Source organism: Mesocricetus auratus, unplaced genomic scaffold (assembly GCF_017639785.1).
Source record: "Mesocricetus auratus isolate SY011 unplaced genomic scaffold, BCM_Maur_2.0 Super-Scaffold_100004, whole genome shotgun sequence".
NCBI classification, from domain to species: Eukaryota; Metazoa; Chordata; class Mammalia; order Rodentia; family Cricetidae; genus Mesocricetus; species Mesocricetus auratus.
In genome coordinates, this window is record NW_024429189.1 from 60,355,820 (window position 1) to 60,371,132 (window position 15,313).

Sequence of the window (15,313 nt, forward strand, 5' to 3'; positions counted from 1 at the left end):
AAGGATAGCGATTGGGACCCAGGGTCAGGTTGTAGCTGTAGCCAGATTTGGAGATCCAATGGTTAGGGTTGCATAGATAGAGCGGTGCCTTCCCTCGTGGGGATGCGGGAGAGAGGGCAAGCCAAGAGGTATCAATGCTCCTGCCTGCTTGGCCTCCTCAACTAGGGGTGGGCGTGGCTGCTCCCCCCCCCCCCCCCGGCCCGCCGGTGGGTTGGCCCTGGAGCCCTGCTAGAGGGGGTGTCCCGGCGCTCGCGGCCTGGGCTGCGCGGGAGGGCGCGCGCTGACGGGGTCGGGCGGAGAGGGGGCGGGCTGCGCTGGGGGTGGAGCCGGGACCGCAGAGCCTGCCACCCGCTAGCTCCGCGTTGAAGCAGCGGCCGCTGCTTTCGGCTAGGGAACGCGAGGAGGGTACTCCGTGAGGCTCCGGCCTCCGCGGCTGCTACTGTCCTCCTGAGCCTGGCTGGAGCTGCAGTGCTCAGGGTCCGGATCCCTGGTCCTGCGCCCCTCTGGCCAGCGATCGCTCTCTTTCTCTGCCCGGGAGAAGGCACTGTGTTGCGCCAGCCACCCCGGGCTAGAGCCCCCCGGGCCATGGAGAGGGGCCCGTGAGGGACGCGCGGAGGCGGAGGCGGAGGCGGAGGCGGAGGCGGAGGCGGAGGAAGAGGCTCAGGAGGAGGGAGGCCAAGGAGCAAGGCACGGGAGGAGGAGGATGCCGCCACCGCCACCGCTACCCGCGAGCTCCCGACGAGCCTGACTCTAGACCAAGGATGGAGTGGACACTGGACGCAGCAGCGGCTCTCAGTGCGCCTGCCACCAGGTATGGCCCGGCCCCGGGGGCCCCGGGGCAGACAGGAGCGGTCTGCGCCGCAGCAGCCGGGAGGGGCGCGGGCGCGGCGGGAGACGCCCCTAGCTCAGGGCCGGTGTCTCTGGGCGGTGCGCGGAGGCGGTGGCGGGGGACCGCAGAGTGCTGGCTGGGTGCTGGGAGGGGCTGGCTGGTCTGGTAGCTCCGGAGCGCGGCGATATCCCCAGTCCCTCCTTGCCCCCATTTGGCGAGGGCAGCAAACTTGGGGTAAGCGTCGGTCTGGGGCTCCCTTTCTGCTGCGGAACGCACTCGGGTGTCTGCTCCGGGTTCACCATCTCACAGCTCGACTCGGGGCTGTCAAGGCTGTCAGAGACCCTGAGGTTCCGGTACCTCCTCTAACTTTCCAAACCAGGCTTACACCCGGAGGCAAGCACTGTCCCAGCTTCTTGCTTCTAGCCTAGGTCTTGCATCCGCTCCCACTGTGCTGTGATGGGATGGGCCCTTAGGAGGCTGGGGCTGCCTGACAGTGCAGAGAGCACCCCCCCAATGCCAAAACAGCCCTAGTTTCTCGCTGAGTAGGAAGGCGGGCAGAGGGGGCAACGCGGGGTGGGGAAGGGTTGGTTCCTCCAGGGAGGGACTCAGTGTTTGACTTTACAGTAACAACCGACAGTGGCCCTAACTGGGATCCATCCATAGGTTAAAAGGCCAACCAATGAAGGAAAGACCTCACGGTCCTGCTGGGGGGGGGGGGGGGGCATCTTGGCCTGATTTCAGGGGCCTCACTATGTCACCTCTCCCTACTACAGGCCTACTCTTTCTCAGGATTACATTCCTAGTTCTGGCTTCCTGATGGACTTAGCTGTTTAAGCAAGAGGCTCCTGGGCACCAAGGGATTCTAGCATCCAGGTGCCTATGATGTTATAGCTGACCACTGACATGCTGAGGCTGGGGGAGGGAATGTTCATGTCCACTCAGGGACAGGAATTCAGCCTAGTGTCTTGTGGAACCTAGGGTCAGAAGGGACATAGGATGGTGGCAGGAGGCAAGCATCCTGGCTGGGCAGAGGCCACTCGGGAAAGCAAAAGATACCAGTAGGTATAAGGGGCAAACAGACAGGGAGCTCGTGGACCAGGCAGAGAGATACTTTCCCTGGTTCCTCAACCCCTTAGGTGGGGCTGTGCTGTCTCACAAAGAGACCTTACCTGGCTGGCAGTTCCCAGGCTCCAGTCCCCAGTAGCCGCCACACTTCTAGGCATCATGATGACCCTGTTTCTTTTTCAAAGTGCTTCCACAGTCATGACTCACAGGCTGGATTCACCAGGGAGAGATCAAGCTTCCACCCTATTCTATTCCCTGCCCTCTTGGGGGCTTTAGGGAGCTTCTGGGGAAAGGAGGAGGTGGATATGCCCTTGGGTCTTGGACCCCTGCAGGAGCCTGGCTTGCAAACTTTCATTGCTTGCTGTTGTCCCTGATCTTGGTGGGTAAGTGACTTAAGACCAGAGCAGTGTCTGCGGGGAGAGGAGGGTCACGCAAGCGAGAGGACGCCATTGCTGATTATCATCCCAGTACTGCTGGGGCTTTGAGAGGTCACTCCCCTTCACTGAACACCTTCTTCCTCATCTCAATGTAGATCCCTTCCCTTCCCCTGTCCCTTGACTCCAAATCTAAATTTCTCTCCTTGCTGAGTAGTTATGGAGCTTTGGGTTGATATTTTCCTTTCGAGCATCCTAAGTTATCCTGCTTCCCTCTACCCTGGCCCCCATGTCATTTCTGCTCAGAGGAGGGTATAGATTACTGTGCTCTCTCCCAAGGGCCCTAGCTCTAAAGGGAGGGTTGTGTTGAGCATGCTAGCTAGTACAGTGAGCAAGCTAGGCTGCCCTGAGGGGCTACATCCTTGTTCCACTGAGTCTGCAGGAGCCCTGGGTGTCAGATTCTCGGTGAGGTTTGGCTTGTGTTCCCCAGGTCCCTCCTGCCTGTGCCCCATCCTTGCATACTGGGAGTCTGAAAGTGTGTGAGGATAGTCATAATCTGGTTCTGAGAAGGTCCCGAAGCCCTGAGTCACTGTATGGTTTCCATGGAAACAGACTTGTTCGGAGGACTTGGTGTAGAGAGGAATTGGGGGAAGGCAGGGAAACATATAGTAAAATCAGGCTCCACAAGTGGAGCGGGATCAACCCCTTTGCTGGGAAAGATAGGTGGATAAAGAAGCCTTTGGGCTCCGCAGAGGACAGGCTGCCCATCACCACCTGCGAGGGTTCTCTCTTGGGGCCATTTACTGACAGGCAACTGACGACTCCATGATCTTCTGGCTAGGTTCCCAAGCTTCTGGTGACCTCCCAGTGCCTCAGTTTCTCTCTCTGCAAACTAAAGGCTTTAGCAATACCTACCTGATAGTCTCCTGAAGGTCAAGTTCCCGAATGTGGAGCACACAACAGCACCACACAGTGTGTTGGGCTGTCATATTTACTATCTAATGGGGAAGGGTTCATCTGGCTTCATCCTCTGTGTCCCAGTTGGTGGCCTGACACCTGCCTGGGCTGGCCTGCTTGGGAAGAGTGGTCCTCCACAGCCCTGGCACCCTTGCTGGGAGTCAGCCATTCATTTCTTCTCATAGAGATTTATTTAAGCTTTTTCAGCCTGGTGTGTTGCAGTCTGACTTTTCCTGACTCTATCTGCACAGGAACCATGTGAGAAGAAACCCGTTAAGAGCAGATGGCTTTGCTTCAGCATCCTAGGGGAGGGTTGCTTGCTGAGCTCTTTGGCGCTAGGTAGAAAGGGGTCCTATGGCAGAAAGAAGGGTTCAGTCCCTATCCCCCCATCCTGGGGAGGCTGGTCCATCTGGTTATGAGAATCAGGATTTGGGAACACAGTCCTTAGATTGGAACTGGTAGGGCTGGGAGAGGCTTGTTCTGACAGTGCCAGCCCCAGTAGTATCAGGGAGCATGGCCTAGGAAGATTCAGGCTGCCAGTGCCACACAAACAGAGTCTCCTCCCCAGATCCTTTCTCTTGTAGCACACCTATGGCTTGCAGTGCCCTCTGTTATAAGGTGGAATTCCATCCCAAATTCTCTAGACTCCCTCCACCCACCCCTACCAGCTATCCCAGATGCAAGGCAGTTATCTGCTGGCTCTTCTATTTTACAGATGCCAAAAATAAGATTCCTGGGGTTTGCCTGCTCGGCCAAGCCATAACCCAAGCTAATTGTGACCTCCCCCAGCTGCACAGCAGCCCCAGGGCATGCCCCTCTCCTTCCTGCTAGCTCTCCAAGAAGTCTGGCAACTGCCTTCCACCCCACCCCCACCCGTCCCTGCCAGCTATCCAGGTCTTGCCTTGGGTCTCTCTGGACCACTTTGCTGTCCTCATTGGTGTTCACAACACCTTACAATTTAATATCCTCTGCAAATTTCATTAACGGACTGTTTACTCCCTCTCTCAGGATCATTAATGAAGATGTTAGATAAGATGTGGCCTGGCACAGGCCCTGCAATCCTGCCCCCACTCCCAGACTCTTTGCCTTCCAGCCCTTGGCCCTGGCCTTACCTCCTCCACTCAGGACTCTTGGGACATGCCCCCTCCCACCTTTAGGCCCCATGACAAGAGCTGAGGGCCAAGTCTGTTTGAATTAATTTAGTAAGATTACTCGAGGCTCTGTATCAAATGCTTTGCTAAAAATCAAGATATATTACCCTGCCTGCATTTCCTTCATCCACCAGTCTTGTAATTCTATCAAGAAAGCTATCAAGTTTGTCAGGCATGATTTGTTCTTTATAAATCCCCATGGTGCCGTGTGGGGGCACAGGGTTTCCGAGATTTTTAAATGTTTAGAGATTCTCTCTTTGTGTTTGTTCCTCGATTGGAGCTGGAAGGGCTGTGAGCTGGGGATTGCCAGTAGCACGGTCCCCTTCCCAGGGATGCGGAGGAAGGCCAAGCCCTGCTCTTCCCTGGAGTCTCTGGGATGCCACTCAGTTGTTTGGGATGCTTGAGTGTGCAGGTGCCCCAGGCTGGACACTGAGGGAGGGAAGCTATCCTTCAAGGATTCTGCAGGTTAGAAAAAATGACAGACAGGTCTGTGTTGCTGCCATTCTGAAGACAGCACTAATTGAGTGATGGCTGCAGACCCGTCCCTGTGCTGAGAACTCACTGTACTACATTTTAGTTCTGTGACTTGGGCGTGTCCCCCCACCCTCCATGTGCCAGGCTCAAAGAAGGTCAGGCTGCCCAAGACTGTGGGTCTGGCTTTCACCCTCTAGCATGAACTATGGACCAGCAGGATCAGGAGAATTAAGTGGGAGGTTCAGAGACTGCAGGAGGCCAGAAGGAAAGAAAAGGAAGGCTTACAGGCAAGCTCAGAGACCAGGAACCTCTTACACCACACTTCTGCTACATCTGAGCTGTGTGATCCAGCCACCTAAGTGTTCTTTCTTTAAAAGGGGAGTTACATATTCTTAACTTTATTGTGTGTCCATATGTGGATTTGTGCATGGCATAACACCTATGAGGAGGTCAGAGGGTAACTTGTGGGTGGTTCTTCTACTACATGGGTGCTGGGGATCAAACTCTGATCATCAGGTTTGATGGCAGTCACCTTTACCTGATGAGACATCTCTCTGGCCCATTATATAACCTTTCAGAGTCTTACCTATGAAGCAGAAACAGCTGTGTCTATACCCTGAGCTTGCAGGAGGTCCTTTGGGGTGATGCCCGGCAACCACACCATGGTTCTGAACTCTGGGGGAACAGCTGCCTTACACTTTACTCTAGAGGTCTTTGTTCAAAGCAGCCAGAGATGTTCATTCTGCATGTCATGAGCATGGGCAGAGTGTGGTGCTCCTAGTTCTGTTACCTGGGAGAGGTGGCAAATGAGACATGCAGGCATGTCCTTGGTACCAGCTTGAGTGGATTGAGGATGGAAGGTCATGATTATCACTAGCTTATCTGGGGTGACCTCCTTGGTTCTGGCACTACCTGTATCTGTCCCTTGGTGGTGACTGGTGTTCTTAGGTATAGCCTGTGGCTTAATTAAGCTCTTAAGCTCTGTGGCTGCAACTAGGGCTTGAGTCATTGCAATTGAATGGGTAACCTGGCCTTGCTATAGACTAGCCATTGCTGTTGTACTCTCTCCCCAATTGTGGGACCCCCTTGTGGGATCAACCCTTTGTGGGATCCAGGTCCATAGTAATCTGTTTGGGCTGGCACCATCCCACCTAAGCCTTGGTACCCTATCCTCTGTCACTCTCCCAACCTCCACCTCTTGCCCACACAGGGCATATGGGCCTCATGCATGTGTCTGGAGACAGGGGTCTAAGGATGTAGAGACAGGAGGTTGCTCTGACAACTGTGGGCAGGCAGCAGCTGCGGGTGCTCAGGTTCCTGTTGATGTTTTCTCATCCTTGAAGTTGGGAGTGTGACTGAAGCCCAAACCAAGCCAGGATCCAGTGGGTGGGGCCTCAGTACTATTCCGACTGGCCGTGACTGTGCTGAGCAGGGACAGGAAACCGGGGCCTTTCCGTCTAGTGCTGGGGCAGTAGTTCCGCCTCTCACAGGCTGGCCCAGCTGAGACAGGGACCAGTATTCTGACTCACCTCTCCTGTCAGGCTTTGTACACTAGACCCTTGTGTCAGCATAGGAGGGCAGTCACTCACTCCATGTCAGGGAGGACTTTGCTCCCAGGCCGCCAGACACAGGACATAAGTAGCTTCCTTCCCCTAAAGCTGAGTTCACTGCAGGTGGGACTAGCCACACCTGAGAACATTTCCAAGCCAGGATTGTTGTGGTCTAGGCTAGCCCCTGAACTGGCACCAGTGGCCGCCCCTTCATGAGTATTGTCTGTAAACAACCCCCCTGCTCCCCGCTATGTTGAACTGTTCCTATCCTTGGCTTCCTGCCTCTGGCTGTGATCACTGTTTCTCTCATTTCATGCCTCAGAGCAACACAGGGCAGCAGGGGTTGAGCGTGTGGTTCAAAGGTTCTGAGCCACCCAACAGCTGGAATGAGGGTCCCACCCAGCTTCTCTCTGCAGGTCTTTCCTCCAGGGCCCATGGCAACTCTACAGAGAGGCTTGAAACATCCAGGAGTGTCCTCATGTCCTCAGCACTCATGGACACTAGAATGACCTGCCTGGAGATCGCAGAGTGCCTATGGTGAAAAGATAAAGGACCAGTGAGTGACCTTCTGTACAGTTGGTCTACCTTGGAACCCTGGCCGTAAGGCCTGTTCTTGCTGGGGGTGCTCAAAAGAGGGTCTGGTTCTGCAGGAGGACTTCAGAGATTGGACACAAAACACCTTGCTCTGTCATGCAGCTCCTGCATGGAAGACCTGCAGACCTTACTGTGGTTGAAGTGGGGACAGGCATGGCACCAAAGGGAATCTCTTTGCCTCCAGTGTCCCATGACTGGTCATCACCCCTGCAAGGCCACTCTGTGTTCTCCAGATGCCCCAGAACGCAGCCTTAGGGGAGTTGTCCTTGGGTTTTGTTGTGTGTGGGATCTTGGGTTCATGGTGGTGTGTGGCTTTGGAGACCTCTTAGGAGATATTGTGATCCCAACCTCTATTAGCCAGGTATCTTGGGATCTCATGCTTTAACTTTTGTCTATGAATCCCGGGAAGCATGTAACTGAGTTATTTTCCTTTGCCCATTGGCTGCCAGGAAGCTCTACCTCATAAACCCACAGGTTACTTGGCATTTGGAACTGACCCAGCTCCTTCCTTCAGACTTTCCTGCTCCTTTTTCCCTCTTTGCTCATTTTCATCGCCTCATTTTCCTTGGCAGTTTTTCTTTTTAAACCTTAACCAAACAAACATCCATGGTGGGTCTGGGTTGGCTAAACAGGTTTAAATATGCAGTTTTCTGAAGTTACCTTCCAGCTAACTTCTTCCCTGCCTAAGTCCCTAGTCCTCGGCTTGGATGTCTGCATGGCACTTCAGAACCTTGGGGTCCCTGTGTCCTGGTTAATTCAGCTAGCAGACATTCAGGTTTATTTTCTCTTGCTCTTTGTGCCCTGCTCCCCAGGCTGTTATAAATTGTTTTGGGGGAAAGAAGCCCCTTGTCCAAGTTGGGCCTAAGCCGCTCCCTGCAGCCTTCGGGTCCCTTGAAGGCCCTGCTTACTGCAGGTCCTGTGTGGTCTCAGCAGCCTCCAGCCAACCATTGTCCCTCATGTGTGACTGTGCTTGACTGTGGGACAATGGAGTCTTGAGCAGGTGTGTTGACAGCTGGGGAGGAGAAGGCTGACAGACAGTGCCACTGGGGCAAAGAAGGAAGCACTAATCCTGGGGTGAGGTGTCAGGATGGTTTTCAGTTACCTATCCTGTCCTCAGACACCTTTCCAGCTCTTCCATGGGGATGAGGTTACTACTCGAGAGCATCCAAAGATAATAAACTCAAAGCTCGTTGTAAACAGTACCCACTCCTCCATAGCCTCTCAGCTTCTCTCCTCTAGGGGTGGTTCGTGCAGTGTGGCTTAACCAGTGGCCCAGTTGGACATGGATGTTTTGATGTGGCTTTTTCCTCCCTCCCTCGCTTCCGTGAGCATCCTCTGCCCCAATCAGTTAGAAAGACAACCGCAGGGTGGGCGTGTCAGTAAAGAGGGAGGCCTACTTCTGTGGAGGAGGGCAGTAGCCCACTCTGACTTCAGGAGTCCCTGAACACTACCAAATTGTGTGTGTAAAACTGGATGCAGTTGGCATTTTCTGGGAAGATGAACTGTGTTTCCAAGGCACTTGTGGAGCAGGGAAGGTAAATAGCCTTACTGTGGTTTGCTGGGATTCCCACAGGGCAGGACGAGGGACTTGGCTAAGGGCAGAGCCCGTGGCTCCTTGAGCCTATGAGGACAGTCTCACATAGGGAATGAGGTGGCTGGTGGTTGGTGGGGGACGGCAGAGACATGAAGCACTGGTTTCTTCTGGAGTGTTCTGCTGTCCACGGGGTTTCCCTCTGTCCCATGTGGACATGGCCTCAACTGGCCCTGAATACGGGGAAGGCCCTTCCTAAGGTAGAGCGGTTCTTGTTGCAGGATCTGAGGAAAACCCCAGGTACAAAAAGATATGGGCCAGTATCACTCATCTAGGGAGAGCCAGAAGCTTCGGGCAACTCCTTTTAGTGACAATCTGTTCAACAATGCTTCTCCAGCCTGGCGACTATGGGGACAGGACAGTGGGAAAGGCCAGGGGTAGAGCCAGGCTGCCTATTGCTGTTTGCCTCTTGGTGTGAAGCCGCGGAAGAGGGTCTCTGTGGATCAGAAGCCAGAACCTGGATGGAGATGCCATCGTCACACTTTGCTGCAATCTGCAGCGTCCCACCTCCCAACCATTAGGGCTCAATTCTGAACACTGAACCAGAATTCTGTACTACCCATTCTGGCCACTAGAGGGGAGGCAGGAATACCACTGCAACAGCCTGGAGCAGAAAATTCTGGCAGGGCGTTTTGGGAAGGAGTGGTAGGCAAAGCCTCACAGAGGTCTGCCTGTTAGAGCAGACTCTAGGGCTACAGGTAATTAGTTCTGAGGTGCTTCCCTAAGGCAAAAAACAGAGCAAAATTATTTCAGAAATCAAGGAGTGGTTCCTGGTAGGTAAACAGTTGAGCTGGGATCCATGGGGCTGGTGCCAGGGGTCACTTGTCAATTGGAAGGCAGGATTTTGTGATGATGTTGGGCATGAATAAATATTTCATGTCAGTTACAACCACTGCTCTGGTTAGGCCACAGATGGGAAAAGTAAATTCAGATCTGGTGGTGCTTAGCCGATGTGTGTGCCTTCTGACTGGCAGGCTGCTATGATGGTGGCTTAAGCCCTTAGCTGCAGCCTGACTGCCATGCTGCAGACTGAGCCTTCTTTTGGATCGTCATTAGCTCCTCTCACCAGAAGGTGGGATTCAGGATGCCTGTGCCCAAGATTTAACCCAACAGCGAGGGAGGTCAAACCAGAAGCTCCTCGAAACCCAGGAAAGGATTTGGGCCCCCAAGTCTGGCTTGAGAAATCTCTTGCAGAGACCAAGTATTGCCTGGGAACAACAAGACCTGGGCTTGGGGCCTCTGGTTTCCAGGACAAATGCCTCTGGCATACCAAGGACCCTTGGCCAGCTCTGGGCTTGACTGTGCCAGGCTGGCAGGAGAGCCGAGCACTTTGAGCAGGTCCTAACATCCTCCTTCCTGTTCTCATGCTCTTGCTCTGCCCTCCCAGAAGGCAGGCACATGGTCCTCGGCTGGGACCCGCAGTGCCTGCAGTGCCCATGCTGTATCCCTCACCTGAGGGAACTGTGCCTGTGAGCCCAACCTCAGTTCTGAGACCTGCCTTTGAGTTTCCCCAAGTGGGGTGGGAAGGGAAATTGAGAAAAGAGCTTGAACTGTCTGTCCCTTCCTGGGCAACATGCAAGACTATTCTCTGAAGAGCACTCCATGTGTATTCTATCTTTAGAGCTGGAATTGCAGGGTGGGGGTGCCAAGGGCCAAGAAACCTGTCTTGATGCAAACCAAAGGGAATGAAATAGAGGTGGGGCTGGAGTGGGTCCACCAGATGGATTTGATCATGACTTTCAGAGCACACAGTCTGGGCTGGGGTCCTCACTCTACTCTCTTCTTCAGGCATGAACTTGGAAAAGCTGTTGTAACCAGAGGAGCCTCAGTTTCTTTTTCTGCCAAATGGGTTGTGAGGCGCTAGCCTCACAGTCTTGAGGTTGGGGTGGGGGCGGTGCACGTGCCCGAGGGTGGAGCACTTACTCAGGAGGACTGAGAGTGCTGACTTGCTGTGCCTTTTGGTCAGTGCCTGTTGGTCTAGATCACCAGGAGATGCCTGTGAAGAAACGTGACGGAGTTCACTGGAGTCACAAGTGGAGAAAGGGAGCTCTGTTGTGGCTGCATTCCCTGCTTGGAAGAGTGCTGTTTGCCTTGGAGTGCCTGGCAGGAACCTGGGATTAAAGTAGAGAGGGCTCCCCACTACCCCCAGTCTTCCCTCCATGGGGCAGTGTGGTCTGTGGTTGAGTGTGGTCCAGACTGTGACTTTGAACACATTGAGAGGTTCCGAAGAATCTAGACTGTGCCTCTTCCCTATTAACTGCCTCTGGGTGGTGAGCTAGTACTGGTTCCTACATGTAGTGCTGTATCACATTTTAATTGGGACTCCCAGACCTCAAACCCCATGACCATTTTGGCCCAGACCCTGTGCTTTTCCCCAGGCAAGCAGAGTGCATATCTCTGTTTTCTTTCTTGAGACACTGAGCCAATAGTGATAGATTACAGCACTGGCGAGACTCCCATGCAGAGGGACTCAGGTCCCTGCTATTTTCCATTTGTGAGCCATATAGTGGTCTTTAAATTCCCCATCTAAGCAATGGGAGCAGGCCCCCTTGTATTCTGGTCCCTCCCATGCTGATTCATGGATGGGCTGGGACAGTGAACCTGGTGCATGTTTGAAGGTCAGGCATACTTAGCATGAAGAATAGAGTTGTGTCTTGGAGACAAAGTATACAGGTTCCAGGTGGGGTTAAAGCAGGCCATAGGCCCCAGCAGGCACTGCGCCTGTGCTGTGGGCTGATATTTGCTTATGGAGTGAATCTGCTCACTTGGGGGAAAGGGCTGCCCTGTGTGACACTTAGCAGTTGCTAACTAAAGCCATGCTGGCATTGGTGTTTTGCTTGGGCTTGGTAAAGTGTGCCTTTGGCTTTCAGGTAGCTGCTGTGTGTGCTTCATATGGTTGGAAGAAGACCCTTGTCTCCAGCTGTCCCCTTCTTGACCTGAAGGCCTAGGGCGATCCGCCACCATCACAGGACCAGTTGAACTCTGGAAGGTCAGGATTGTTTTCCTTCATTTTCAATACAGAACCTACCTGGGCCTGGGCCTCACGGGCATTTAAGCTTGCATGCTAGCCAGCTCCTGCCCAGAGGAGCCCTGGTATGAGAAGAGGGTTCATGACTTGTTGGGGTGGCCAGGGTGGGCAATAAAGGTTGCAGCTTGAAAGTTTGGGCTTCGTGACTCAGGGGTAGTGTCAGATAAGCTGGGCTCCGAGTTCTGCCGTCAATGCACAGAGCAGGCAAAGTCACGTTTTGTGGCCTGTGAGCAGACTGTGGGGCACAGAGAAGGGCGAAGAGAGGAGGTACTGGAGCCCAAGCCCATCCTGCCTGCTGTCTCCACAGCCGCTGGCCACAGAGCTGAGGTGGGGATCACTGGACTTCCAGGGCGGGCTGGATCTGAGACACTGGCAGTCAAGTCTCCACTGTGCATCAGAAGGCCCTTTCTGGTAAGTGTTGAGCTCCTGGGTACTGGGCCTGGGGGCAGCCCTGGTATCTCACAGGACTTGGTGGCTGAGTCTGCATTCCCTGGGCCACCTTGCAAAATGCTTGGGGCCACTGTGAGCCCATGACATGCACTTCCCTTTTCTACCTTCCTGTGGACCCTGCCTGTCCTCCCTTTTGTGGCCCATAGGGCTGGAGGAATGGCTTGGAGAAGCCAGGAACTTTCTCTGGGCAGTGAGCACCACCAAGTCAGAAACAAACATTGGGCCCTGGGCAGAGGTACATTCCAGCAGCCTCTGAGATCTGCCCTTCTTCCAAGTCAGTTGACTTACAACACAGGTGCCTAGAAGTCCACATTTGGAGGTAGCTGGATCCCCCATTTGCAAGGTAGAAGGGCCATTGTGGGCAGATCCCGGCCTTGCTGGCTTCTGCTGTCAACTCAGAATTCATGGGGCACAGGGGTCCCTGCTCTCCAGGACTTGTGTTTGGGGGGTGTGGATTTGGTGTGTATTCTTCCTCTAAGGGTAGGTAGAGGATGGAGGAAAAAGACAGTTGTGTGGGAAAGTGGATATCAGCCTGTGCAATTAGAAGATGATGTTCACTATCCAGGAGATGCTGGCAGAAGTCACAGGCAGTAGCAGGGTTTGGCATGAGGCACCCCCTAAGTGTGGGAGTTAGGCTTTGGCACAGTAAGTGGGCTGGTATAGGGAAACCAGAGTTCACTCTGGGAGGTCTCTGTAATCACAATTTACTTAGATCTTGGGGCACTGGGAATCTATCTATTTAGCTCTCAGAAGCTCCCAGGAGACACCAAGAAAATGGCAGTCCAGTGCAGGCTTTGCAGGTCTTGGGGGACGTGTGAGCTCTGGGAAGAAGTTGGGTGTTTTCCTGGATCTCATGGAGGCTCTTGGATGTGTGAAGTACTTAACCCTTGTCTGTCTTTTGCTCACAGACCCTGTGCCTTGGAGCAGCAGCCCCATGACGGTGCCCAGCCATGCAATGTTCCTGGAAGGCTGTCCTCCTGCTTGCCCTGGCCTCTATTGCCATCCAATACACAGCCATCCGCACATTCACTGCCAAGTCCTTCCATGCTTGCCCTGGGCTGACAGAGACTGGGCTGGCAGAGCGGCTGTGTGAGGAGGGCCCCACCTTCTCCTATAACCTCTCCAGGAAGACCCACGTCCTCATCCTGGCCACCACACGCAGTGGCTCATCCTTTGTGGGTCAGCTCTTCAACCAGCACATGGATGTCTTCTACCTGTTCGAGCCTCTCTACCATGTCCAGAACACGCTTATTCCCCGCTTCACCCAGGGCAAGAGCCCCGCAGATCGTAGGGTCATGCTAGGGGCTAGCCGGGACCTGCTGAGGAGCCTTTATGACTGTGACCTCTACTTTCTAGAGAATTACATCAAGCCACCTCCGATCAACCACACCACTGACAGGGTCTTTCGCAGAGGGGCCAGCAGGGTCCTCTGCTCCCGTCCAGTGTGTGACCCCCCAGGATCCCCTGATCTGGTCTTGGAGGAGGGGGATTGTGTACGCAAGTGCGGCTTGCTGAACCTGACCTTGGCGGCTGAGGCTTGCCGTGAGCGCAGCCATGTGGCCATCAAGACTGTGCGGGTGCCTGAGGTGAATGACCTTCGAGCCCTGGTGGAAGACCCCAGGTTGAACCTCAAGGTCATCCAGCTGGTACGAGACCCTCGTGGCATCTTGGCTTCCCGGAGTGAGACCTTCCGGGACACCTACCGACTCTGGCGCCTTTGGTACGGCACTGGGAGGAAACCCTACAACCTGGACGTGACGCAACTGACCACAGTGTGCGAGGATTTCTCCAGCTCGGTATCCACCGGCCTGATGCGGCCCTCCTGGCTCAAGGGCAAGTACATGCTGGTGCGCTATGAGGATCTGGCCAGAAACCCCATGAAGAAGACAGAGGAGATCTACGAATTCCTGGGTATCCCCCTGGATGGTCACGTGGCACGCTGGATCCAGAACAATACACGGGGCGACCCTACTTTGGGGAAGCACAAGTATGGCACAGTGCGCAACTCTGCGGCCACAGCTGAGAAGTGGCGCTTCCGCCTCTCCTATGATATCGTGGCCTTCGCCCAGAATGCCTGCCAGCAGGTGCTGGCCCAGCTGGGCTACAAGATGGCCAACTCGGAGGAGGAGCTGAAGAACCCGGCTCTCAGCCTGGTGGAGGAGCGCGACTTCCGACCATTCTTGTGACCCGGGTATGGTGGGGGTGGGAGGCAGGTGGCGCTGGTTTTGCAGACGTGGACCTACTATGGACGGTTTTTAACTGTTGCCTTATCTCCCTCCTCCCCCTCCCACCCTGTCCGTGTGTCCTTCCCACCCTTGCCCATCCCCCTCCCACTGCCTCTCCCCCTCTGTGTGTCCTTTCCACCTCCTGGCCACTCCCCTTCCTCCTGCCTCTTTTTGCCCCTGATATTTGCACTATGTCTTGGAGGGGAATCACTGGGGCTGAGGGCGTGTGACGTGGGGTACGTCCCCCCACCCCATTCAGACACAAGGATGTTGGGTCTCTATGTGGATGGGGACAAATGTTTACAGGTACCCGCTCACAATTCACACGTGCACACAGCACATGAGGAGAGGTGCCCCAGCACACAACTTCTCATTTTTGCAACTGTCTTCTCAAGGTAAGAGGATGGACACAAAGGGACCACATCTCCCCGGGTTAGGAAAAGAGTTTATCCCTCCCCTATCCCTGCTTCCTGCCCCAGACTCCCACTCTCTCCCTTGGAGCAGGACACCTGTCCCTCCTGCACACCTTCGCCTGGTGGTGAGCAGGGTTTTACTGTGAGGTGAACTGGGACTACTTTCTTTCTATCTGGTTTGTGATGAGCTTGTCTGTCTGAGTCTTGTGGCTACCCCTGGACCAGTAATGGCTAATGAATCTTAGAAATTTCTGATTGATCTTGGGGTCCCTCTGTGATATTTCTTTGTGCCAAAAAAAAAAGACAAAAAAATGTGAATCAGTTTGCTAAATGAAAATTGAAATGCTTTATTTGTGTTTTCTGTAAATAAAAGTGTGCAGTACTGTCTGAGTGTGATTTGGGGGCCTTCTGAATGTTAAACAATGGGTTCTTGATATTCCTGACTTTGGAGATGAGATGGAGAGAAAAAAAGTGAGAATTAAATGACAAACATGCCATTCAGAACTCTTTTTTAAAACTAGACTATTTTTTAATTATTTGATGATTGTATACATACAAATGGTCTATCAAGAGCATATGAATTACCAATTCTCCCTCCCACCTCACCTAGGA

The 15,313-nt window shown here is 54.0% G+C and overlaps 1 protein-coding gene across 1 annotated transcript; it reads left to right on the forward strand.

The window, feature by feature from the left end:
- Positions 1-330: 330 nt before the first annotated feature.
- On the forward strand, positions 331-15,088 carry Chst1 (carbohydrate sulfotransferase 1). The gene is made up of 4 exons (XM_013122538.3): positions 331-811; positions 11,456-11,574; positions 11,921-12,024; positions 12,972-15,088. Exon 4 carries the CDS (start codon positions 13,014-13,016, stop codon positions 14,247-14,249), a length of 1,236 nt encoding a protein of 411 aa, XP_012977992.1. The 5' UTR covers positions 331-811; positions 11,456-11,574; positions 11,921-12,024; positions 12,972-13,013; the 3' UTR covers positions 14,250-15,088.
- Positions 15,089-15,313: the final 225 nt, after the last annotated feature.

What these genes read in the sequence shown, in the direction of transcription:
- Chst1 (XM_013122538.3), top strand. Translation starts at nt 13,014, where the DNA reads ATGCAATGTTCCTGGAAGGCTGTCCTCCTGCTTGCCCTGGCCTCTATT.